Source organism: Mobula birostris, chromosome 16, assembly GCF_030028105.1.
Source record: "Mobula birostris isolate sMobBir1 chromosome 16, sMobBir1.hap1, whole genome shotgun sequence".
NCBI lineage: Eukaryota > Metazoa > Chordata > Chondrichthyes > Myliobatiformes > Myliobatidae > Mobula > Mobula birostris.
This window is the reverse complement of record NC_092385.1, coordinates 58,093,302-58,121,071: the sequence shown is the minus strand read 5'-3', so window position 1 is coordinate 58,121,071 and position 27,770 is coordinate 58,093,302. Positions and strand designations below refer to the sequence as shown.

The 27,770-nt window shown below is 44.0% G+C and overlaps 1 protein-coding gene across 4 annotated transcripts in view; it reads right to left on the bottom strand.

Moving 5' to 3' along the window:
* Positions 1–27,770, bottom strand: part of dnah1 (dynein, axonemal, heavy chain 1) — a 379,457-nt gene that overhangs the window by 289,438 nt on the left and 62,249 nt on the right. For all 4 annotated transcript variants that reach the window (XM_072280693.1, XM_072280695.1, XM_072280697.1 and 1 more), the window contains 4 exons: positions 25,017–25,242; positions 23,120–23,239; positions 14,558–14,640; positions 430–571 (listed from right to left, as the gene is read on the bottom strand). In XM_072280693.1, coding sequence (XP_072136794.1) covers positions 430–571; positions 14,558–14,640; positions 23,120–23,239; positions 25,017–25,242 — 571 coding nt within the window. The remainder of the gene's footprint in view (positions 1–429; positions 572–14,557; positions 14,641–23,119; positions 23,240–25,016; positions 25,243–27,770) is intronic.

Sequence of the window (27,770 nt, the reverse complement as noted above, 5' to 3'; positions counted from 1 at the left end):
TATTGCACAGTTCAACTGCTTTTTTATTTATCTTTTCCTTTCATTATATCTCTCTAGAAATATCAACTTTATTTAATAAGTCTTCACTAACCTCTCTTAGCCAAAACCACCAGTTACTTGTGTCATTTACTCTTTCTTAGTCACTAGCCTATCACAAACATTCCCTTTGATCTCTACGCCCTCTCTCTTTCTCTACAAATTAAAATATGTTTGATTTCAGTTTTAACTTTGCCTAGCTCCGATGGTAGGTCATCTGACTGATGTAATTACTTGACAAAATATATTTCCTTGGGTGGATGAGAGTTCTAATCAAAGCAGCAAAAGACATAAAATGATCAAATTTTTCCATGGAGCTCAACTTATATAAGACCAGTCTGAGTGTTCCAACATTCAGCTTTGATGGATCCTTACAGAAAATGAAAGACGTACCTGCAGTCCTTCAAGCTTCTCCTGCAAAGCACTTTGGTCTGATATTTGTATTTTTCGGAAATGTTCTTCCTCCTCAATATGTTGAGTTTTTATTACCTCCACCCGTGTAGTGATCATGTGGGGCGCAGCAATTGCAGCCCACCTACAAACAAAGAGGGCTACCCTTCAGAATGAATGACATGGTGTAGAATATTTACACATATACAAAATGCAAAACAACTTTTCAGAAATAGATTAAATGCATCAATAATTTAATCCAACCAATCCATTAGCAGCTCAGTTTTTCAGAGTCAGTATCAGGTTTAATATCACTGACAAAAATCATAAAATTTGTTGCATCGCAATACATCAAAGGAGGGAGGAGAAGATGGCGACGAGACGCAGCACACACGGCTGTTCCGAATAAATATCGTATGTGTAACTAGGGGGCCGTACACAATCCGGATTTGATGGAGACAGCCGTGAGAAGCACGGAGGAACACCTGGAGTAACTTCTGAAATGCCTGCTTCGCTGCCGCTGCGCGATTGAGAATCTCCGGAGACGAAGGCCCCAAATCCTTGGCTTTGCCTATTGCCTGTTGCCGGGGCTGGGGTCAAAGCGCTCGGTAGAGATGGTGCTCGGTGCTGGAGAGCTGGTTGGAGGCTCGGAGTTTTCGGATGGACTCGGAGTCAGACTGCGGTCGGATGCTTCTAGTATGCCGCATCGGCAAGTTGGCGGCACTGGAGATTTACCATCTGCGTGAGATGATGGGACTTTCGAGAGACTTTGAGACTTTTACCGTGTCATGGTCTGTTCTTATCAAATTATGGTATTGCTTTGCACTGTTGTAACTATATGTTATAATTATATGGTTTTTGTCAGTTTTTAAGTCGGTTTGTCATGTGTTTTCGTGATATTATTCTGGAAAAACATTGTATCATTTCTTAATGCATGCATTTCTAAATGACAATAAAAGAGGACTGCGTGTCCTCATAATCTAATCTAATCCAATAATTTAAAAAACTATAAATTACAATAATACACACACACACATATATATATATAATTCAGTAAGTATTGCAAAAAGAGAGAAGTAAAATTAGTAAGGTTTATGGATTCATGGTCCATTCAGAAATCTAATGTCATGGTGGGAAGAAGTTGTTCCTAAAACATTGAGTGTGTGTTTTGGACTCCTGTATCTCCTCTCTGATGAGCATGCCTTGAGCGATAGGGGTTCTTAGTGATGAATGCTGAATTTTTGAGGCATTCCCTTTCGAAGATGTCCTTTATGCTGGGGAGGCTGGTGCCCATGATGGAGCTGGCTGAGTTTGCAACTTTCTACAGCTTTTTCTGATCCTGTACAGTGACCCTTCCATTGATGCAACCAGTTAGAATGCTCCCCACAATGACATACCCAATCTCCTCAAACCCCTGATGAAATAGCCACTGTCATGCCTTCTTTGTAATTCTATCAATATGTTGGGCCCAGGATAGATCTTCAGAGATGTTGATAGCCAGGAACTTAAAACTGCTCACCCTTTCCACTGTTCATCCCTTGATGAGAGCTGGTCCCTCAACTTCCCATTCATGAAGTCCACAAAAAATTTTCTCCACGTATGCTGCCTGACCTGCTGACAGTAGTGTTTTATATCTCAAAGTTTCAGCCTTATTTTGTTTTTCTTCTGGTCTTATTCATCTTCTATTTGTCTCCTCCAGACAGAACAGCTACAATTAATCAGCCTATCAGCAGATACAGCAACATCACTATGTGTAACATTCAGTCTCTTTTGATCTACACCCTATCACAGAGTTTCCTTCTGTTCTCTCCATCTTTCCTTGACAACTTAAAATACATTTGATTTCTTACTTTTCCTCCTTTTGATGAAAGGTAATTGATCTGAAAGGCATGTGTTCCAGGGAAACTTGGCTTTGTCATTGATCTGAAATGTTTACAATGTTTCTACCCCCAAAGATGTTGCTTGATCTGTTGAGTATTTCCAGTATTTTCTGTTTTTATTTAATTTTGCCTCAGAACAGCTCCTGATTCACCGGAGTGAACAGCTGGGCTGAAAAGTGGCAGATGGAGTTCAATCAGAAAAGTATCAAGTGTTATACTTTGGAAAGTCAAACTTGATCGCAGTGTTCCCATCTGTACCTCACAAGCCTGATTGAATTCTTTGAGGAAGATGGAGTAATCAATGGGGTGTAGATGGATTTTGGAAAGGGTAACCATAATTTACAATAGCAACACCATACATTTAATATGAGGAAATCTCCCGTTGTACTTTATTGAGGATTTCACAGACAAGGTAATAAAAGACAAATAGGGACATTTCTAAATGTGGTCAATGAAGCTGATTTCATTGGTAGGCTCAGTCAGAAAATTAGGAGGTATGAGATTCAGGGAAACTTGGCTGTATGGATTCAGAATTGGCTTGCTACATAGAAAGTAGTGGTAGATTGAGTGTATTCTGCCTTGAGGCTGGTGACCAGTGGTGTGCTGCATGGATCTGTTCTGGAACCCCTGCTCTTCATGATTTTTATAAATGACTTGGGTGAGGAAGTGGAAGAGCTGGTTAGTAAATTTTCAGATCTCACAAAGGTTGGTGGTGTTATGGATACTACAGAAAGTTGCCGTAGGTTACAACAGGACATTGAGAGCATGCACAGCTGGGCTGAGAAGTGGCAAATAGAGTTCTATATGGAGAAGTATGGAGTGATATACTTTGAAAGATGGAACTTGATTGTAGAGTACAGGATTAATGACAGGATTTTTAGCAGTGTGGAGGAACAGAGGAATCTTGGGTTCCATCTCCATTGATCCCTCAAAGCTGCTGCGTGGTTAAGGCGGTGTATGGAGTGTGGGCATCATTAGTTGGGGGATTGAGTTCAAGGGCTGCAAGGTAACGTTGCAGCTCTATAAAAATCTGGTTAGACCACACTTGGAGTATTGTGTTCGGTTCTGGTCACTTCATTATAGGAAGGATGTGGAAACTTTAGAGAGGGTACAGAGGAGATTCGCCAGGATTCTTCCTGGATTAGAGTTCAAGGTCAAGTTCAAGTTTATTTTCATCTGATACACATATATACAACCAAATGAAACAAGCCCACAGCTCCTGACCAGGTATGTTGTCCAGCTCTGCAACTTTGCATGGACTTACCCTGGCTGAGGTCCTCCTCACTTCAGCTTTGGCCAGACAGGGTACTTGTTCCTCATGGGAAGAGGGACTTTCCTCCAACGGTCATATCATGCATAGAAAGCATTCAGCTGATCAGAAAGGGAAGCATTGCCGTCGTTGACATGCAGGTTGGACTCGTAATCGGTTATGGTTTGTATACCTTGCCTCATGCGCAAAATGTCCTAGCTGTCACAAAAGCATCTGTGGATTTTCTGTGTGTACTCATGCTTTGCCTTCCTGATGGCTCTTGCCGACCTTAGTCATTCTGTCAAACAAGCTGAAGGCAGCATCCTGATCTCTAAACACTGCGCTAATCTCTGCCATCAGCCATGGTTTCTGCTTTTTCCTGGCAGTGTCGTATTCAATCATGGTAATGTCCTCTATGTAGCCAGTCATCTATCCTGCATACTTATCAACGTCGATATGATAATCGTAGGTAGTCACCTCCCTGAATATGCTCCAGTTCATACTTTCGAAGCAGTCCTGCGGTGCTGAGCTGGCACCTTTTGGCCAGGTCCTGATCTCCCTGGGAACTGGTTTGACTCACTTAACCAGTGGTCTGATTGCAGGGAGTAGCAAAATGGATATGTAGTCTGGGAATCCGAGGTGGGACAGCGAATAGCTTTGTAGAGCCTACAAGAGAGCATGTTTTATAAGGAAAGGTTGAGCAAACTAGGGATTTTCTCTTTGAATAAAGGAGAATGAAAGGGGAATTAATAGAGGTGCATAAGATTAAAGAGGCATGGGTAAAGTGGACAGTTGGTGACTTTTTCCCAGGGCAGAAAAGGCTAATATGAGAGGGCTTAATTTAAAGGTGATTGGGGGCAAGGATGGGGATGTCAGAGGAAGATTTTTTTTTATACAGAATGGTGGGTGTGTGGGATGCCCTGCCAGGGGTAGTAGTTGAAACAGATACATTAGGGACATTTAAGAGACTCAGATAGGCACCGGGTAGGAAGAGTTAGAGTGATCTTGGAGTAAGTCAAAAGGTTGGCACAACATTGTGCACTAAATTGTTTTATGTTCTGTCTTGGAAGGTGGTGAGCCATAAACACTTCCCACTCTTTTATCTGTAATTACCTAGAGCAGATGTCCCAAAAGTAACATGGTTCTGAAATATGGCTCCTGCTTGACAAGGCAGAAATGACTTGGAAAATTGATCTTCCCCATCCCCCCAGTAAAAACAAAATTGAGCATCATTGTAGGTTTCTTTCAAAACCACTTACTGCTAACCCCCCACTGCTGCTATTACCACAATGTCCCCTATCCCACCAGCGACCCAAACCAATAAAGATGCATACCAAGCCAAGAGCATGCATATTTTGGTAAATCAGACCACCAGGCTGTGCTCCTTCACCCTGCGTACAAACAAAAGCTGAAACAGGAGAATCTAGTTCCGAAATTAATACAGTGCTTGTCTGAGGAAACATGAGCTTCTACACGACTGCTTTGAGTCAGTGGACTAGTCCATGTTCAAATACTCAGCTGCCAGCCTAGAAGAAAATGTTAGCACCATCATCAACTTTATCAGCAAGTGTGTTGAGACTGTGTACCAAAGGGAACAATCCAAGTGTTCCCAGACTGGAAACCACGGATAAATTGGGAGATTCTTCACTACTGAAGTCTAGGAATGCAGCATTCAAATCAGGTGATTATGATCTGTACAAACAAGCAAGATACAACCTCCATAAAGCTATCAGGAATATCAAGAAACAATACCATTCCAAAACAGAGTCTCAGACCAGCTATCAGTTGTGGCAGGATTTGCATGCTACAAAACAAAATTAGCATCACCAACAACAGAACATCCCTTCCTGATGAACTTAATGCAATCTATGCTCATTTTAAACAGAAAGGGATTGGTATGTCACCATCCACCCTGACAGCCTCCAACCCACCATCATCACTGCAGTCATAAGATCATTCTTCTAGAGAATGAACCAGCAGAAAGCATCAGGCCAGGATGGGGACTGGCTGTTTCCTTAGATCCTGCGTGGATCAGCTTGTAGGGGTATTTTCAGACATTTTTAAATCTTTTCCTGTTTTAATCTGAGGTTCCTACCTGCTTTAAGAAGACCATTCTCATCTCGATACCAAAGAGTAACTACTGCCCAATAACTCTGACATCTACCATCATGAAGTGCTTCAAGTGGCTGTCATGGAACACATTAATTCCAGCCTTCTAGACAAACCCGACTCGCTGCAATTCATCTTCCACTGAAACAGGTCTATGGCAGGCACCATCTTCCTGGCCTTACACTCACCTCTGGAGTGTCTGGGTAGTAAAGACACCTACATTCATATATTGTTTACTGACTACAGCTCCACTTTCAATAGTTTACTACTCATCACCAAACACTGAGAACTGAGAGTCAACGCCTCCCTCTGCAACTGGATCCTTGACGTTCTGACCAATAGACCACAATCAGGAAGGATAGGCAGCAGCACCTCTCCCACTGGTGTTCCACAGGTTGCATCCTCAGCCCTGCTCTTCTCCCTGCACGCTCACGACTGCATGGCCAGAGTCCGTTCTATTCACAAGTTTGTAGATGATACCACAGTAGTGGGCCATATCTCAAATAAAGATGATTTGGAGTCCAAGAAGGAGATAGAGAACCTAGTAACATGGCGTCATGACAACAACCTTTCACTCAATGTCAGCAAAACAAAAGAACTATAGGAAGAGGTATAGTCGACGTTTCAGGCCGAGACCCTTCGTCAGGACTAACTGAAGGAAGAGTTAGTAAGAGATTTGAAAGTGGGAGGGGGAGGGGGAGATCCGAAATGATAGGAGAAGACAGGAGGGGGAGGTATGGAGCCAAGAGCTGGACAGGTGATTGGCAAAGGGGATACGAGAGGATCATGGGACAGGAGGCCTAGGGAGAAAGAAAGGGGGGGGGGAAGCCCAGAGGATGGGCAAGAGGTATAGTGAGAGGGACAGAGGGAGAAAAGGGAGAGAGAGAGAAAAAAAATACACAGACACACACATATATATATAATAATAAATAAATAACGGATGGGGTACGAGGGGGAGGTGGGGCATTAACGTAAGTTAGAGAAGTCAGTGTTCATGCCATCAGGTTGGAGGCTACCCAAACGGAATATAAAGTGTTGTTCCTCCACCCACACCTTACATTCTGTCTGGGTAGCCTCCAACCTGATGGCATGAACATTGACTTTTAATGCCCACCTCCCCTTTGTACCCCATCCGTTATTTATTTATTATTTATATGTGCATTGGCAAGGTTGGCTGCTATGTGAAGAGTTGTCTGGAACTCGCTGTAACTGAGCCCAGACTCCTTCCCAAGACTCTGGAACGCTCTCTTTACAATGCGTACAGCGGCTTCTGCAGCACCATTCCTGTGTGGAGAATCAGGCGCATGGATTTTCCACATCCACTCCGTTCCATTTTTTGCCATGGTCTCCTGCAGGGCTGCTTCGTTCAAGCCATCCAAGAATCTGTACAGCTCCTCCAAGACTGATTTTGCTCCAATGAAATTGGTGCCTGGATCTGACCAGATCTTTCTTGGATGTCCCCTGATTGCTGTGAACCTTTGATAGGCCATCAGGAATCCTTCGGTTGATAGGGTGTTTACCAACTCTTTGTGGATGGCTCTGCTGGCCATGCAGCAAAAGACCACTCCCCAGACTTTCAGTGTTACTCTTTTCTTGATGTCATCTTTTATTTGGTAGGGTCCGAAGAGGTCCACCGTTGTGAACTGGAATGGTGTAGCAGGTTCAGTTCTTTCTGGCTGCAAGTCACCCATTACATGTTGACATTTCCTTGCTTTTGCCTTCCTGCAGAGCATGCAGCCATCGACAACTTTTTGGACAATTTTCCTTCCCCTTATGCCTTTCTTCTCATCTTGAGCAAGGTTCCAGCCACTCCGTCATGACTCAGCAAGGGTCACTCCTTTGCTGCCCGGCTGGCAGTTTCCACAGTGGCAACTCCAGCATTCTGGCTCGCATGCTGCGCCAGTACTATCCTACTTCCACCACTCAAGGAAGTCCCGGTTGGTGCCTGAAGTACCTGACTCCTACAGCTTGATGCCATCCTGTTTGTTTGGTGGAAGTTGCTCTGGGACTCTGCTGGTGAACTCCTTGTACTTTACAGCAGCCACTCTATTTGACCTTGCAAAATGTGTCTTGGACATGTGGGCAACACAGACAGCTCCTCAAGGAGGATGTGCTCCTCCAACCGTCTTCCCCAGTGGTCCGTCCCACCTACCACCCCACCAGACTCCGTGTCCAACATTTAATTCTCTGTAACTTTCACTATCTCCAACAGGATCCCACGACCAAGCACATCTCCCCCCCCCCTCCACTTTCTGCTTTCTGCAGGAATTGCTCCCGACGCAACTCCCTTGTCCATTCATCCCCCCCATCCCTCCCCACTAATCTCCCTCCCGGCACTTATCCTTGTAAGCAGAACAAGTGCTACACATGCCCTTACACTTCCTCCCTTACCACCATTCAGGGCCCCAGACAGTCCTTCCAGATGAGGTGACACTTCACCTGTGAGTCGGCTGGGGTGATATATTGTGTCCGGTGCTCCCAGTGTGGCCTTCTATATATTGGTGAGACCCGATGCAGACTGGGAGACCGTTTCGCTGAACACCTACGCTCTGTCCGCCAGAGAAAGCAGAATCTCCCAGTGGCCACACATTTTAATTCCACATCCCATTCCCATTCTGATATGTCTATCCATGGCCTCCTCTACTATCAAGATGAAGCCACACTCAGGTTAGAGGAACAACACCTTATATTCCGTCTGGGTCACCTGATTTCTCTAACTTACATTAATGCCCCTCCTCCCCTTCTTGCCCCACCCCTAATTTATTTATTTATTATTTCTCTCTTTTCTCTTTCCCTCTCACAGTAACTCCTTGCATGTTCTCCATCTTCCTCTGGTGCTTCCCTCCACCTTTCTTTCTTCCAAGGCCTTCCATCCTATGAAACTCTCCCTTCTCCAGCCTTGTATCCCTTTTGCCAATCAACTTCCCAGCTGTTGGCTTCATCCCTCCCCCTCCTGTCTTCTCCTATCATTTCGGGTCTCCCCCTCCCCCTCCCAAATCTCTTACTATCTCTTTTTTCCGTTAGTCCTGACTAAGAGTCTCAAATCGAAACGTCGACTGTACTTCCTATAGATGCTGCCTGGCCCGCTGCGTTCCACCAGCATTTTGTGTGTGTTGCTTGAATTTCCAGCATCTGCAGATCTTCTCGTATTTGTATTTTGAAAAATCAATTATGTATATTGAATATATTTTTTAATGTGCAAAAACAGAAATACTCTATATTAAAGAAAGTGAGGTAGTGTCCAAAGATTCAATGTCCATTTAGGAATCGGATGGCAGAGGGGAAGAAGCTGTCCCTGAATCGCTGAGTGTGTGCCTTCAGGCTTCTGTATCTCCTACCTGATGGTAACAGTGAGAAAAGGGCATGCCCTGGTGACGCTGCCTTTCTGAGACACCGCTCCTTGAAGATGTCCTGGGTACTTTGTAGGCTAGTACCCAAGATGGAACTGATTAGATTTACAACCTTCTGCAGCTTCTTTCGGTCCTGTGCAGTAGCCCCTCCATACCAGACAGTGATGCAGCCTGTCAGAATGCTCTCCACTGAAGAACTATAGAAGTTTTTGAAAGTATTTGCTGACATGCCAAATCCCTTCAAACTCCTAATAAAATATAGCTGCTGTCTTGCCTTCTTTATAACTACATCGATATGTTGGGACCAGGTTAGATCCTCAGAGATCTTGACACCCAGGAACTTGAAGCTGCTCACTCTCTCTGCTTCTGAACCCTCTATGAGGACTGGTATGTGTTCCCTCATCTTACCCTTTCTGAAGTCCACAATCAGCTCTTTCGTCTTACTGACATTGAGTGCTAGGTTGTTGCTGCGGCACCATTCCACCTTTTGCGCCCTCTCTAAAACTTCCATATTCTTCATATAATTAGGATTCTGTTGTTTCTAGTGATTTTGTACAAGCACACTTAATTCCCTCTGAACATCAGCATCAGAAAGCAGGTGGCATAAATGAAAAGTGGGTAATAAAATCCAACCACAAAAATCCCATAATTAAAATTTGATCACTATATCTCTTTTTTTGCATTTGAAATCCTACCACTGGATCTTTCACCTTTATATAGAAGGATATATCAGCACAGAGTACCCCTGTGGCCATTCCCTTCAATAAGAAGTATACTGATTTGGAGAATATTGTTACGGGGGCAGGGGGAGGGAGGGGAAAAGACCCATTGGAGGGAAGCCGCAGCAACCATGTCTCTGTCACTGTGGTTCAGAGGGAAAGCAATAAAAGAGGAGGGCAGTAGTGACAGTTGATTCCATAGTCAGAGGTACAGACAGGAGATTCTGTGAGAGGGACATCTGGATGGGATGTTGCCTCCGAAATGCCAGCTTCAGAGATATCTTGGATTGAATCCACAGGATTCTAAAAAGGGAGGGTGAACATCCACAAGTTGTGCTACATTTTGCGAGGAAAAAGGATGAGGTTCTGTAGAGAAAATATAAGAATATAAGCTTTCTACTCAAGAAAGCTGAAAGGCAGGACCTGAAAGCGTAGTGATCTTTGGATTGGTGCCTGTACTACACACCGCTGTGGGCCATAGTAGGATGCTTTGGCAGATGAATGTGTGGCTGACAAATTGGTGCAAGGGGCAGGGTTTCAAATTTCTGGATCATTGGGATCTCTTCTGGGGAAGGTATAATTTGTATCAAAAGAACAAGTTACACCTGAACTCGAGGGGGACCAATATCCTTGTGGGCAGGTTTGCTAGAGCTGTTGGAGAGGGTATAAACTAATTTTACTGTGGAGAGGGAACACAATGATAGGGCAGAGGAAGATGGTATGCAAGGTAGATATGGTGTGTACTGAGACTGTGAGGAAAGATAGGCAGATAATAGGGCAAAACTGCATCAGTGGGATGAGTTGAAGTGTGTCTTTAAACTAAGTAGTAGGTTCATTAGATTGGAAAAGTGAGGATAAAGTAAAAGGGAAGGAGTATGAGGGAGAGGTGATGAAAGTCTCCAGAGTAAATAAAAAAGACAATAAGTTTAGAAAGGGATAAGAATTTAACTTCCGGTAACCTGGGGGCAAAATTGAAATAGGTGATGAATGCAGGACTGAAGGAACAATATTTGAATGCACACAGTATATGGGAGATGATTTTATAGCACAGTTAGAAATTGACAGGTATGACATTGTAGGAATCACTGAGCTGCTGCTGAAAGAAGATCATAGTTGTGAGCCGAGCATCCAAGGATACACATTGTATTGAGAGGACAGGCAGGTAGGCAAAGGGGAGTGGGTTGGGTTGGCTCTGTTGGTAAAAAATGAAATCAAATCCTTAGAAAGAGGTGACATAGGGTTGGAAGATGTAGAATCCTTATGAGTAGAGTTAAGAAACTGCAAGGGTAAAATACTGTGATGGGAGTTGTATACAAGTATTTGAACAGTAGACAGGATGCGGGGTACAAGTTACAATCGGTGATAGAAATGGCAAGTAAAAAGGTCCATGTTACGATAGTTATGGGGTACAGTATTTCAATATGTAGGTAGATTGGGAAAATTCAGTTGGTGCTGGATCCCAAGAGAAGGAATTCGTAGAATGCCTACAAGGTGGCTTTTTAGAGCAGCTTGTGGATGAGCCCACTAGGGAAAAGGCAATTCTGGATTGGGTGCAATGAACCCGATTTGATGAGGGAGCTTAAGGTAAAGGAACCGTTAGGAGGCAGTGATCATAATATGATAGAATTATTCCACAGTTTGAGAGGGAGAAGCTAAAATCAGATGTATCTGTATTACAGAATTACAGAGGCATGAACAGGCCAAAGTTGATTGGAAGTGGATACTAGCAGGGACGACAGCGGAACAATGATTGGAGTTTCTAGGTGCAATTCGGAAGATGCAAGATAGATACTACCCAGCAAACAAATATTCTGAAGGGAGAATGAATCATGTCTTGTTTGACAAAGATGGCATCAAAGCAAAAGGAAGGCAATAGGGCAAAAATTATTGGTAAGTTAGAGGACTGAGAAGCTTTTAAAAACCAAAATAAGGCAACTAAGAAAGCCAAAAAGAAAGAAAAGATTAAATATGAAGGTAAGCTAGCCAATAACATAACAAAGGATACAGAAGTTTTTTCAGATACATTAAGAGTTAAAGAGAAGACAGAGTGGATATTGGACTGCTGGAAGATTACTCTGAGAGATAGCAATAGGGGACAAAGAAATAACGAACAAATTTATTAAGTATTCTGCGTCAAGTCTTTGCTGTGGAAGACACCAGCAGTATGCCTGAAATTAGAAAGTGCCAGAGCATAAGTGAGTGTAGTTGCTATTACTAAGGAGATTGTGGAGGCATCAGTAGTAATCTTTCAAGAATCATTAGATCTGGAGAGGCTGCAGAGGACTGGAAAATTGCAAATGTCACTACACTCTTCAGAAAGGGAGGGAGGAAAAAGATGGGAAATCATAGGCCAGTTAGCCTGATTTCACTGGTTGGTAAGATATTTTAGTCTATTATTAAGGATGAATTTTCGGGATACTTGGAGACACATGATAAAATAGTTTGAAGTCAGCATAGTTTCCTTATGGGGAAATCTTGCCTGGCAAATCTGTTGGAATTCTTTGAGGAAATAACAGACAGGAGAGTCAGTGGATGTGTGTACTTGGATTTTCATAAAGCCTTTGACAAGTGCCCACACATGAGGATGCTTAACAAGATAAGGGTCCATGGTATTACAGGAAAAATGCTGGCACGGATAAAAGATTGGCTGACTAACGGGAGGTCTGGGAAAAAAGGGGCCCTTTCTAGTTGACTGGTGGTAACTAGCAGTGTTCTACACAGGTTGGTGTTGAGACCGCTTCTTTTCACATTATATATCAATGATTTTGATTATAGAATTAATGGCTTTGTAGTCAGGTTTGCAGACAAAACAATGATAGGTGGCGGCAGGTAGTGTTGTGGAAGCAGAGAGTCTGCAGAAGTACTTAAATAGATTAAAAGTATGGACAAAGAATAGACAGATGGAATTTAGTGGAGGAAAGTGGAGGACATACACATTGCTAGAAGGAATAAAGGTTTAGACTGTTTTCTAAACAACACGCACAGAAAGCGCTGGTGGAACTCAGCAGGACAGGCAAGAGTATGGGAAAGAGTAAACATTCGGCATTTCAGGGCTAGACCCTTCATCAGGGTCTTCACCTTCTTACTCTGACATCTTATCTTTTCTCTCCAGTCCTGGTGAAGGGTCTCAACATAGATGTTGCCTGGCTGCTGAGTTCCTCTAGCATTTTGTGTGTGTTGCTTAGATTTTCAGCATCTGAAGATTTTCTTGTTTGTGGTTAGACTATTTACTTAAATGGGGAGAAAATTCATAAATAAGAGTTGCAGAGGGTCTTGTGTGTCCTTGTGCAGGATTACCTGAAAGTCAACTTGCAATCTGAGTCAGTGATGAGGAAGGCAAATGTAATGTTAGCATTCAGTTTGAGAGGATGAGAATATAAAAGGATATAATGCTGAGGTTTTATAAGGCATTGGTCAGACTGCACTTGGGACTATTGTGAGCAGTTTTGGACCCCATATCTAAGAAAGGATATACTGGGATTGGAGAGAGTCCAGAGGAGATTTTTTATTAGCTTATTTATGGTAACATTTTGGCTAATATGCTGTGTTTGAAATATGTTTTGTGGGTGCACCATGGTCCGAAGGAATATTGTTTCACTTGGTTGTACATATGTATAGTCAGATGATAATGAACTTGAACTTAGAATGTGAGGTTCATGAGAACGATCCCAGGAACGTACCGGTTAATATTTGAGAAGTGTCTAATGACCTTAGGCCTATACTTGCTGAAGTTTAGAAGAATGGGGGAGGGGTCGTGGTGGGATCTCATTGAAACATATCAAGTATTGAAAGTTCTAGATAGAGTGGACATGGAGCAGATGCTTCCTCTGGTGAGGGAGTTTAGGACCAGAAGGGCACAGCTTCAGAATACAAGGACGTCCCTTTAGGATAGAGATGAGGAGGAATTGCTTTAGCGAGGCGTTGGTGAGACAGTGAAATTCATTGCCACAGATGGCTACGGTGGCCAAGTCACTGGGTATATTTAAAGTGGAGGTTGATAGGTTCTTGAGTAGTAAAGGCATCAAAGTTTAAGGGGAGAAACGGGAGAATGGGGTCCAGAGGGATAATAAATCAGCCATGATGGAATAGCAAACTCAATGGGCTGAATTGCCTAACTTTGCTCCAATATCTTATATATCTTTTTGTGTGATTTTCAGTCCACAGCAAGCATGTGTAAGTCCTCCCAGCTTAATCAAGGCACTCAACAAATGCTGAATTGTTTGTCAGTCTTTGTTTGTGTGCACCTTTTTATTGATTCTATTGTTCTTATTTGTAGTTATTGTGAATGGCCACAAGAAAATGTGTCTCAGGATAGTATATGGTGAGATACATGTACCGTACTTCGAGAATAGATTTACTTTGAACTTTGAAATAGCTATAATGATGTGTATTTTTACAGCACAGTTGGCTGTTCTTCATTCTGATGCTTCATGACAATAGCCTTTTCCACACAACCCAGCAATAAGTAGCAGACTCCTGTCACCTAAACAGGTTAATATGCCTGGATTTTGAATTTAGATGTATCTGTGCACCATCCAACACTGGCAGCTGTCAGATCATACACGGGATCAACAATCAAATCATGTTTTTCTTTAACATATAACAATTGTCTCCCACACTTCATTACCCTCTGTAATGCTTTCAGAGAGTGGGAAGATGACCTTACTGAGACTGTGGGAAGGAGGAATAACTGTGGTATATTTTTTACTGGCATTGTTTGGTGAAATCCTACCATGTTGCTACTAGCAGGTGGGTGCGAATTTATTAAAGGACCAACTCCAAAAGATGTGGAGCTTTACATAATTTTAAACTTGTTATACTTACTTATCTGCAAAATCTTCATCTGTGAGATTGTACAGGAATTCGTCAAAAATATCATACTCAACCATGATTTTGTTCGTTATTTCCTACAGTGGAACAATAAATAAAAATGATAAAATCATCATGTTACTTTCTGAAGCTTACAAAGAACAAAGTTAATTCCTTCACTTGGATAAACACATAAAATTAGCCTCTGGTGGATAGGAATTAAGGTATTATCTTACTGTGTTACTAAATCAAACCACTGGAAGGTCCTAGGTTAAAGACTGGTCTTCTTTGAGTAAATTCTCTGCTAAGGTAGCATCATGAAGCTATAATCACCTTCATCTTTAAATCTGAATGAGAGGAACTGGACAGGGCCATTGCCACTGATTTTCCTTCTGGAAAATGTTCTTATACTCAGGGAATAGGTATGCAGGGATAAACTCAAACTCTATTTTAAAATATGACAAAGGCTCTATAATTAAAAATACTTAACCATATAAAAGTCCAGGACAATAAATAAATAAAAGTGAATTTAAAAGATTTTGATTGATATTTTGACCAAGCTGCATTCCCTGAAATAATTTATTCTGGTGAAGAACCTTTGAACAGAAATGTTAATTCTTTCTCTCTCCACAGAAGCTGTCTGACCTACTGAGTATTTCAAACACTTCCCATTTTTACCCCTTAAAATATGCTTTATGTTAATGAGAAAAATAATAAATTTGGCTTCCAATGAACAGGCTTTGCATTGAACAATCTACAGTAAGTCAGGATCAGTATGGTTGATATTTTCCTCTATAATTAAATAGCCTGCCAACATTCAATCTCTGCAAATAGAAGGGGCTTCAGTGGAACAATACCAAGTTGGGATTGGACGTGGTTGAACTGAAGAGAATACAGAGAAGATTCATGAGAATATTGTTCAAATATTGTCCCCTTGTTCAAAAAAGGTAGTAGGGATAGTCCGGGTAATTATAGACCAGTGAGCCTTACGTCTGTGGTGGGAAAGCTGTTGGAAAAGATTCTTAGAGAGAGGATCTATGGGCATTTAGAGAATCATGGTCTGATCAGGGACAGTCAGCATGGCTTTGTGAAGGGCAGATCGTGTCTAACAAGCCTGATAGAGTTCTTTGGGGAGCTGACCAGGCATATAGATGAGGGTAGTGCGGTGGATGTGATCTATATGGACTTTAGTAAGGCATTTGACAAGGTTCCACACGGTAGGCTTATTCAGAAAGTCAGAAGGCATGGGATCCAGGGAAATTTGGCCAGGTGGATTCAGAATTGGCTTGCCTGCAGAAGACAGAGGATCGTGATGGAGGAAGTACATTCAGATTGGAGGGTTGTGACTAATGGTATCCCACAAGGATCTGTTCTGGGACCTTTACTTTTTGTGATTTTTATTAACGACCTGGATGTTGGGGTAGAAGGGTGGGTTGGCAAGTTTGCAGATGACACAAAGGTTGGTGGTGTTGTAGATAGTGTAGAGGATTGTCAAAGATTGCAGAGAGACATTGATAGGATGCAGAAGTGGGCTGAGAAGTGGCAGATGGAGTTCAACCCAGAGAAGTGAGAGGTGGTACACTTTGGAAGGACAAACTCCAAGGCAGAGTACAAAGTAAATGGCAGGATACTTGTTGTGTGGAGGAGCAGAGGGATCTGGGGGTACATGTCCACAGATCCCTGAAAGTTGCCTCACAGGTGAATAGGGTAGTTAAGAAAGCTTACGGGGTGTTGTGGCGACCCACTTTCTAGCGCACAAGAACCGGCTCATGAAACAGTGCGCGGAGGCAGAGAGGCCGGCCCCAAAAAGGGCGCCAGGCCATCTTCACGAGCAGGGGGAAAATCCCACGCGCGGAAAGGGTCTGGGAATATGCATTCCCCACAGCAGTCCCGCCCAGGGAGGGCGGGAACGGGAAGGCTTTAAACAGGCCGCGAAGTTTGAATAAAGCTCTTTCATCACAACTCTAACTCACCGACTACATGTGGTTATTTTAGCGCTGTGTGTAGCACACCGCTACAATTGGTGACCCCGACGGCCCAAACGATATTTGGACCAGAGATGACTGACACCGCATCTGTTCACGCAGTTTCGTTAAAACTGCCAAGCTTTTGGGTGCTGCGACCCCGTCTGTGGTTCGAACAAGCAGGAGCTCAATTCCACATTCGGCAGATAACCTCGGAGTCCACTCGCTACTACTACGTGCTGATCTCCCTCGACTACGAGACGGCTGCACAAGTTGAGGAGTTTATACAGTCGCCCCCGGAGAACGGCAAATACACAGCATTCAAAGCCCTGCTCATAAGGACTTTCGGACTCTCACGGCGTGAACGAGCACGCCGCTTAACGCACCCGGATGGTTTGGGAGACAGGCCGCCATCGGCATTAATGAACGAGATGCTGGCCCTGGCTGAAGGACACAAGCCCTGCCTCATGTTTGAGCAGGCGTTCCTAGAGCAACTGCCCGAGGACATATGCCTGCTGCTGTCCGACGCAGATTTCAGCAACCCCTGGGAAGTGGCGGCCCGGGCAGATGTGCTGTGGAATGCCAGGGAAGTGAGAGGGGCATCCGTCGCACGGATCACCAAGCCGCGTGCCCAACAGCAGAGCAGACCAGACCAGGCCCGGCAGCAGAGCCTACAAAACCCGGCGAAGGGAGTGAGGAGCCCAACGAACAATGGTGCTTCTACCACCAGCGGTGGGGCACAGAGGCCCGCCGCTGCAGACCACCCTGCAAATTCCCGGGAAAGGCCAGGGCCAGCTGCCGCTGATGGCTATAGCAGCTGGCCATCAGGACAGCCTCCTGTACGTCTGGGACAAGCAGTCAGGACGCCGCTTTTTGGTCGACACCGGAGTGGAGATCAGCGTCTTACCTCCAACGAGTTACGACACCCGCAACAGAGAACCGGGACCCACCCTGAGGGCCACAAATGGCAGCACAATACGAAACTACGGCACCCGCACGGTGCGGCTACAGTTCAGCTCCAGCGGGTTCACATGGGACTTCACACTGGCCGCCGTGGCCTAATCACTCCTGGGGGCAGATTTTCTGTGAGCCCACAGCCTGCTGGTCGACCTGCAAGGGAAGTGATCAGTCCACGCCAAGACTTTTCAAACGTTCTCCCTGAGTGAAGCAAAGTTGCCAGCCCCACACCTGGACTCCATCACGCTGTCCGACGACGAATTCACCGGGGTCCTGGTGGATTTCCCATCAGTACTGACACCACAGTTCACGGCAGCCATGCCCAGACACTGAGTACAGCACCACATCCCGACCCAGGGACCACCCCTCCACGCCCGTGCTTGAAGGCTTCCCCCAGACAAGCTCCGACTGGCGAAGGAGGAGTTCAAGAAGATGGAGGAATTGGGGATCATACGACGGTCCGACAGCCCATGGGCCTCCCCCCTGCACATGGTGCCCAAGGCAACGGGGGGCTGGAGACCATGCGGTGACTACCGCAGACTGAACGAGGCTACAACGCCAGACCGCTACCCTGTGCCGCACATTCAAGATTTCGCAGCAAGGATCTTTTCCAAGGTAGACCTCGTCCAGGGATACCATGAAATCCCAGTACATCCAGACGACATCCCCAAAACAGCACTCATCACCCCGTTCGGACTTTTCAAATTCCTCCGAATGCCGTTTGTTCTGAAGAATGCCACACAGACGTTCCAGCGGCTAATGGACGTGGTGGGACGCGACCTGGACTTTGCATTCATCTATTTGGACAACATCCTCATAGCCAGCAGTAGTCATCAGGAGCATCAGTCCCACCTCTGCCAGCTCTACTCCTGCCTGAGCGAATTCGGCTTTACAATCCACCCAGCCAAATGCCAGTTCGGACGTGACACCATCGACTTCCTGGGCCAAAGAATTACTAAAGACGGGGCAACCCCGCTGCCTGCCAAGGTAGACACGGTCCGTCACTTCCCCCGACCCAACAAAACCAAAGGTCTGCAGGAATTTGTGGGTATGGTGAATTTCTACCACCGTTTCCTCCCCTCAGCAGCCCGAACCGTGCGCCCCCTGTTCACTCTGATGTCGGGTAAGGGCAAGGACATTACCTGGGACGAAGAGGCCGCAGCTGCTTTCGTTAAAACCAAAGAAGCCTTGGTAAACGGCGCGATGCAACTGCACCCCAGAACGGATGTTCCTACTGCCCTCACGGTGGATGCATCCAACACAACAGTCAGTGGAGTGCTGGAACAACTCATCGAGGGTCGCTGGCAACCCCTGACGTTCTTCAGCAAACACCTACGATCAGCTGAACTCAAATACAGTGCTTTCGACCGGGAGCTATTGGCACTATACCTGGCAATCCGGCACTTCAGGTACTTCTTAGAAGGTAGGCCCTTCACTGTGTTCACAGACCACAAACCGCTTACCTTTGCGTTCACGAAGGTGTCCAAGCCCTGGTCGTCCTGCCAGCAGCGACATCTGTCCTACATCTCTGAGTACACGACGGACATCCAGCATGTCTCGGGAAAGGACAACGTAGTGGCGGACGCACTCTCCAGACCTACCATACAGGCCCTGTCCCAGGGGGTGGACTATGCAGCACTGGCGGAGGCACAGCAGGCAGATGATGAGATCCCTAGTTACAGAACTGCAGTCTCCGGTTTGCAGCTTCAAGACCTCCCCGTAAGCCCAGGTGAGAGGACCCTACTATGTGACGTAGCCACCGGCCAACCCCGCCCCATCGTCCCAACAGCCTGGCACCGGCAGGTTTTTGAATCCATTCACAACTTAGCGCACCCCTCCATCAGGACAACCGTCCGGCTGGTCTCCAACAGGTTCGTGTAGCATGGGCTTCGTAAACAGGTCAGTGAATGGGCCAAAACGTGCATGCAGTGCCAAACGGCCAAGGTGCAGCGGCACACCAAGGCTCCGCCGCAGCGGTTCGAACCCACCTGCCGGAGGTTCGACCACATTCATGTGGATATCGTGGGGCCCCTGCCAGTGTCGCGAGGAGCGCGGTACCTCCTAACTATGATAGACCAGTTTACCAGATGGCCAGAGGTGGTCCTGCTCAATGACACCACCGCCAATTCCTGCGCCCGAGCACTGATCGCAACCTGGGTAGCACGCTTTGGGGTACCGGCCCACATTACCTCCGACAGTGGCGCCCAGTTCACCTCCAGCCTGTGGTCAGCTATGGCCAGCCTTTTAGGATTGCAGCTACACCACACAACTGCCTATCACCCACAGTCGAACGGACTAGTGGAGCATTTCCACTGTCACCGGAAGTCGGCTCTCATGGCCTGCCTGGGGGGGCCTAACTGGGTGGATGAACTTCCCTGGGTCCTGCTCAGAATCCGCACGGCACCCAAAGAGGATCTGCACACCTCGTCGGCCGAGTTGGTGTACGGCGCACCGCTGGTAGTCCCAGGAGAGTTCATACCAGCCCCAAGGGGGCAAGAGGAAGAACCCGCAGCAGTCCTGGACAGACTACGTAAGAGGCTCGGTAACCTGGCCCCCATACCCACTTCACAGCACGGACAGAGCCCGACCTGCGCACCCAAAGACCTGCAGAACTGTAAGTTTCTTTTTGTACGACGGGGCGGACACCAGGCGCACTACAGCGGCCCTACGAGGGGCCGTTTAAGGTGATCAGGAACAACGGGTCCACGTTCGTGCTGGACATTAGGGGGAGAGAGAAGGTTTTCATGGTGGACTGACTCAAACTGGCCCATGTGGACTTGGCGCAGCCGGTCCAGGCTCAGGCACCGCGGCACAGGGGCAGACCTCCTAAACAGAGGCCGATCCAGACTGTGGACACTTGGGGAGGTATCGCCAGTTCTGGGGGGGGGGGGTTATGTGCGACCCACTTTCTAGCACACACGAATCGGCTCACGAAACAGCGCGTGCAGGCAGAGAGGCCGGCCCCAAAAAGGGCGCCAGGCCATCTTCATGAGCAGGGGGAAAATCCCGTGCGCGGAAAGGGTCTGGGAATATGCATTCCCTACAGCAGTCCCGCCCCAGGGACGGCGGGAACGGGGAGGCTTTAAAGCAGGCCGTGAAGTTTGAATAAAGCTCTTTCATCGCAACTCTAACTTACCGACTACGTGTGGTTATTTTAGCGCTGTGTGTAGCACACCGCTACAGTGTTAGCTTTCATAAGTCGAGGGGTAGAGTTTAAGAGTTGCGATGTAATGGTGCAGCTCTATAAAACTCTGGTTAAGCCACACTTGGAGTACTGTGTCTAGTTCTGGTCGCCTCACTATAAGAAGGCATGTGGAAGCATTGGAAAGGGTACAGAGGAGATTTACCAGGACGCTGCCTGGTTTAGAAAGTATGCATTATGATCAGAGATTAAGGGAGCTAGGGCTTTACTCTCTGGAGAGGAGGAGGATGAGAGGAGACATGATAGGGGTGTACAAGATAATAAGAGGAATAGATAGAGTGGATAGCCAGCGCCTCTTCCCCAGGGCACCACTGCTCAATACAAGAGGACATGGCTTTAAGGTAAGGGGTGGGAAGTTCAAGGGGGATATTAGAGGAAGGTTTTTTACTCAGGGAGTGGTTGGTGCGTGGAATGCACTGCCTGAGCCAGTGGTGGAGGCAGATACACTAGTGAAGTTTAAGACACCACTGGACAGGTTATATGGAGGAACTTAAGTTGAGGGCTTGTATGGGAGGCAGGGTTTGAGGGTCGGCACAACATTGTGGGCCGAAGGGCCTGTAGTGTGCTGTACTATTCTATGTTCTATGTTCTAATATTGCCTGGATTAGAGGACTTTGGTTATGGGGAGAGTTTGGATTTGTGAACTTTGTTTTCCTTGGTTTGAAAAAGGCTGATGGGTGACCTGACGGAGATGTATAAGATTATGAGAGGCATAGATCGGGTAGATAGGGTAGATAGTCAAAATTTCTTTCCCATTGGAGAGGTATCAAAAGCAAATGAGCACGGGTTTAAGGTGCTCAGAAAAGAATTTTAAAGGGGATCTGAGGGTTTTTTAAAAAAAACACAGTAAGTGGTTGATATCTAGAACACACTGCAAGTGGAGGTGGTGGAATCAGATACACTAACGATGTTTACGATGTTTAAGGGGTATTTAGAGAGACAAAAAATAGAAAAGACATAAAAGAATATAATCCTAATGTGGACAAATGGCATTCATGTTGATAATCAGCATGAACAGGTGGGCTGAAGATGTACTGTACAACTCCGTGACTATGTCTTCATACCCAAAATTTAAAACAAACAGAATGAAAAAAAACATTGTGACAATGGTAAACTAAGAGTTACAGCTTTGTAATCTATTATATATCAAGTAAACCTTTAGCTCCACATAAGTCCGTGGAAAGGAATATGACGCTTGACATATGTCGGTGGTTGATTCACAAGAGCCAGTCTATGCCCATGAAAGGCAAATTACTCCTTTTATTCAAAAAAATAAACAGTGTTTAGAATAGTCTGCCATTAAGAGAGTAAAAGGGATTAAAATAGGGGGAAGGAAGACATGCACGTTCTCATAGTTGGAAAATATTTCCATTGTGCAATTGCCATGTAATGTGTATCTCCTACAAAAGAGGGGCAAATCAACAAATCTTCAATCATCATGTACCCCACCAACATGAATTTGAATCAACAATGACAATAAAGAACTGAACTAGCCACATAAATATTTTGGCCAAGGGGAAATTGACAGCTGAAAAATTAATAACTTACTTTTATCACTTCCCATTTCCATGGATCTAATGAAACAAGCATCTTTAAAGAGCCAGAAATATTGGCCTTGATTATCCTTAACAGGTCTCTAATAAGGTCAGAATGGTTTTGAACAAATCCATTTGCTCTGAACAGCTTGAGTTTCATTGCCTCCAGCCATTATTTTATTACTTGATCCAGTGAGAGGTATTATAGTTCAATGAATGGTAATGATGAATCATATAAATGTGAAATAAATGTATACTTCTGTAAGATTTATGTTAACGATTTTAGGATGACATTAATTTGAAACTGAAAGAGGTGAAAATATCACACATATTATTCCTATGATGTGGCGCGTGGCCAAGTGGTTAGGGCGTTGGGCTCACGATCTGAAGGTCATAGGTTTGAGTCTCGGCCAAGGCAGCATGTTGTATCTTTGAGCAAGGCACTTAACCACACACTGCTCCAGTCCACCCAGCTGAAAATGGGTACCAGCAAATGCTGGGGGTTAACCTCGTGATAGACTGGCATCCTATCCGGGGGAGGGGGGGTGGTCTCGTACTCTCAGTCACTTCACGCCACAGAAACCGGCATAAGCACCGGCTTGATGGGCTCGGGACAGACTTTGACTTTTGCTTATTCCTATGACCCAGTTACTGTGTTGCTGGTTAGATTTTGGAAGAAGGTGAGGACTGCAGTCTATAGCGATGGAATCACCCTGAATAGAAGAGATGCAAATTATGGTGAATACCTGGGGTTCAATTAAATTACATTTTGGATAAAGAGATTTTCATGTAGAACTTTTCCTGGAAATTCCCTAGAAATTAAATGAGTGGAACAGAATCCAAAGTGAGATAGATAGTACATGGAAGAACGGGACAGACGGACTGGAACGTCTCCTCTAGTTCCATTGTATAGTTGTACCTCATTTGTTTTCAGCAGTTCAGGAATTTTTTTCATCCATTCTCGGTGATCTGTCAAGTCTTCAATAGTATTAGCCTTCTCAAACAATTTTCTGTTGATCATTTTGAAATCATCATTGAGCTAAAGAATAAATAGAACACAAAATCTTTACCGCAAATTCATAGGACAATATGGTAGTGTAGTGGTTACCAAACACTTTACAGTACCAGCGACATGGGTTCAATTCTCACTGCTGCCTGTAAAGAGTTTGTACTTTCTCGCCATGACTGCGTGGTTTTCCTCCTGGTGCTCCTGTTTCCTCCTACAGTCCAAAGGCATGGGTTAATTGGTCATTGTAAATTGTACTGTGATTAGGCTTGGATTAAATCAGGGGGTTCCTGGCAGTGCAGCTGGAAGGACTGGAAGGGCCTATTCCATGCTGTATCTCAATAAATTAAAAAAAATCTAATTTTCCAAAAGATTTACATGCCAATTTCATAAATTGCTGTTTCCTGCCTTCCTAATGTCTTTTTTAGCTAAACAAGCGTGGTGGTTGGTACAATGCTTTACAGTACAGGACAGCCGGGTCCAATTCCCGCTGCTGCCTATAGGAGCTTGTATTTTCTCCACATGACTGTATTGGTTCCCCTCCAGGAGCTCCAATTTCCTTCCACAGTACCACAACAAGGGCGTACCAGTTGGTAGGTTAGTTGGTCATTGTAAATTGTCCCATGATTAGACAAGGATTAAATCGGGGGATTGCTGGTTAGTGTGGCTCGAAGGGCCTGGAAGGCCTATTCCATGCTGTATCTCAAAAAATTAAAAAACTAAATAACTTATTATCAAGTGTATATCAGTACCATAAGCACATCAGTTCTGAATGTTGATCTCCACCATGAGTCAAATATCTCACTTCAATTTTAAACTTAGTCTAGGATATTATGGTGGGGGGGGAAATAAAGAAATAACTAGATTGTATATAGCACCCTACATGAGAGGATAGAAAGGACTCTCCATCCAAAAAATATTACTCTATTAGGACAGCAAAGGTGCACTTTGAATAGAAAACTCCACTCTGATATTCATTTTCTTTTAATAGGAGGATGGACTTTATACAGATTATTAATTATAAACCTCAAGCATCCATTTTTCATAGGTAAATCATTCCTAACCCATTCTTAGAATGTATCTGAACACATTCTTTATGTTATTTTATATTTATAACCACATTAATTAGCTTCCTATCTATACTCCACTATAATCTGTTTTCCATCAAATGTATAACAAATTGTAAATCAGTTTTTCATGTACAAATCTGTGGAATTTATACTTTTGCTTTTAACTTTGATCGCACAAAGACAAAGGACCAGCAGTAGATCTGTATTCAGAAATGCATTAATAGAAGAGAGATATAACATAGTTAGTTCAATAAACTAGATCAAGGGTGACAAACCTTTTTCAGAATACTGGCAATAACCTTCCAATAATTTCTCTCACAAACCATGGACAATTTGAGCGGAGATCATTAAGGAATTAGTAACAATAATTATGAAAATTTTGAAGGAAAAAGAGTGAGTCCTATTGTGTATTTATGTGTATTCATTGTCTTACCATGAATAAAAGTATAACAGAGACAGATTGAAATAAGTGAAGCATTTTTGAAAACCTGTTTAAAATTATTAATATTAATCTTTTAAAAAGACAATTTTAAAAGTTTTTTTATTATAGCTGGGTATTTAAAGGTTTGATGGTGACACTGTATACTAAGTGACAACAAAATTCTTAAATCTGCCTTCTTGGGCACACATGCCATAGGTTCATCACCCTCGAATTAGACTAATAAACAGCCTGAAATTAAATGATAACAGTTGTTAAAGTAGCAGAGTAAATTAAAAGGTTTACTTTTTAAAAGACTTACATCTTCCACTTGCTTGTGAAGTTTTTTGGCAAACGTTTTTAATACAGCTTGAGCCAAGCTATTGCATTTCTTGGCAAGGTTGGTTCGTAATGCTTCCACGTTGACTATAAAGGGTCCAATAATAATATTACTAGGAATTGACTTTTCTATGTGGCTTTTTTTCTTCAAGTGCATTTCCACTTCATGTTTTACCTCTTGAACCGTTGGATCCTGATTGCCAAAGGTGCTAATAGTATGCAACAAACAATCAAAAGGCACAAATATTGAAATCAGAAGCCCTACTAAATGAAATAATTAAATAAAGTTACCTTTTATGGATCAACATAACCTGTATATAATCCTATTTTTGCATGGGATGAACTGCACAGTGGATATGCATTTGATTAGTGTAGGTTGCTAAACAAAAACAGCATGCAACATAGCTATATCTTTAGCCAAGTTATTCCACTACATCTATCTATGCAGGTGGAAGTTTGTCCTGTTCACAAAATGCAGGACAAATCCCATCTGAACAATTATTGCCCAATCAGTCTTCCTTTCAATGATCAGAAAAGTGATGTATGATGTCACTGACAGCAGTATTATTTACAGCAGATGTTTAGTTTGGGTTTTCCCAAGACCTAAAACACCATTGGCCTTAATTATGCAACAAAGATCTGAATTTCAGAGATGAAATGAGTCCATGACATCAAGATAGCACTTAACCAAGATGGGCATCAAGGAAAAACAATGGCCATTGTCATGTCTTGCACAAAGGGATGTGATTATAGGTGTTGAAGGACAGTAACAGGACATCAATGCAGCAGCTTCTCAGGACAGTATCCTACCCAGTCATCTTCAATGAGGTACCTCCCAACAACAAAGTCAGAAAAGTAAACACAAGAGATTATGCAGATACTGGAAATCCTGACTGACACACACAAAATACTGGAGGAATTCAGCAGGTCAGATAGCACCTATGAGGGGACTAAGCAGTCAATAGTTTTCACAAATTGAGGCTAAGGCATTTCATAGTGATGGAAAATATGTAGTTCCAGGTTATAATTTATCTGGCACAAATTTGACCTTGTTGACTTTGGAGCACATGAGAGTTCAAAATGATTAACCAAGTTGTCAATTCATCAGACTGCTTTGTGCTGAATATGTTCAAGTAGCTTCAATGCCTTTAGAACTATTCGTAGAGGTAAGTGGGAAGCATTTTTCTGATTTTGGCATTGCATTAATGGAGGCTAGTAGTAAACCTTCACTAACAATGGAGCTGAAGAGAGCAGCTCTTGAAAATCTGACTTGCACCTTTGCAAAGTAGGAGGTTGAATCCTTGCTGTGTATATGCCTTGCTCTAGAGCAGGGGGTTCCCAACCTGGAACCGATGGCATGAAAAAGTTGGGAACCCCTGCTCTAGAGTATCTCCTGGGATTCAGAGTTCAGTTCTCCTTTAACTGGATCTCCAATTAACCAATCAATAACTTTAAATAGCTCAAGTCTAGGTATGATTTGCTATCATGGCCACAATGTACTTCAATTGCACCCACAGGCACACGGAAAGAATATATACTGAATGCCAATTGATATCTCTTCTAGGTTATGAATTGTTGTAGTAGTGGTGGTGCAAGCACTCTAGTCGAATAAGATGTTCTCCTTTTGGCAGGTTTTCAGGTGGCTGTAAAGACCAACCAAGGATCTACATATTCTGGTGCAGTGTAGCCAAGAGAAAACAGATGCTGCAGTGAGTGGTTGGGTCTTGTTGTTGCTCATTCACTCCTTTCACAGCTATGATCGTTCTCTGTGACACAGTGGAGGTCAATCTCATGTAGCACAGCTCCCTCGAACAGATTTCTTCCAGGTGTATCTATTGAGTGCAGTGTTTTTCCAGTTTTCAGATGTAATGTTGAATTTATTCGGGCTGATTTTGATGTTGTCTTTGAAATGTTTCAATTTGCACAAGACACTCTATAACCTGAAAAACGTGATCAACACATATAGCAATTTGGGCACGGTGCTTTAAAAATGAATTATATCATCAAATTTCTGATGATGTGTTTTCTAAATGTGGACATTCAATGAACTTACAGGACAGGCAGGATAGAGTTGAGGCTGGGATATCTGCAAATGCACATATTGCTTGTTTTTTTTATTCCCCCTGTTTCCCAGACAGTATCTGGCTAGTTAAAGGACTAGATATCAGTTGGGTGTGGTGGCCTGTTAAAGGGAGAGTCATTCCTAGGCTAATGGAATTGCTTTTTTGAAAATATAGCAGATTTGAAAAATTGCAGGTCAAAGGAAATTACTGGTCACAGAAAATGGGGAAATTGTAGACAGCTGAAGAGACTACACATTGTCCATATATTATGGGATGAAAGGGAGATAAGCAAAGAGGTCGAGATGAGGGCTGAAGAGATCAGAAGTCAAGGGAAGTAATGGTTTTGGAGAGATTGTGGCTTGGGAGAAACACTTGTGGAATGAAAATTCACAGTGGAGAAGTTTGAAGAGATGACAGATATATGGGGAGAACGTTGGATAGTTTGAAAAGAATGCAAATCAGTGAGATTCTCAGAGAATGGAAGTTAAGTGTATTCTATATTGCAGGTAGACTGTAGTAATTGCAGCTTGTGGGCAAGGTGGGATCAAATCCTGAGTAGAGATGAAGGCAAGTAGAAAGCTCTGGTGCATTTCTCACACTGTTCCAAGACTAACACTTGAGGCCTAAGACCGGAGGCCTGTGACTGGTGGTGTGCTGCAGGGATCAGTTCTGGG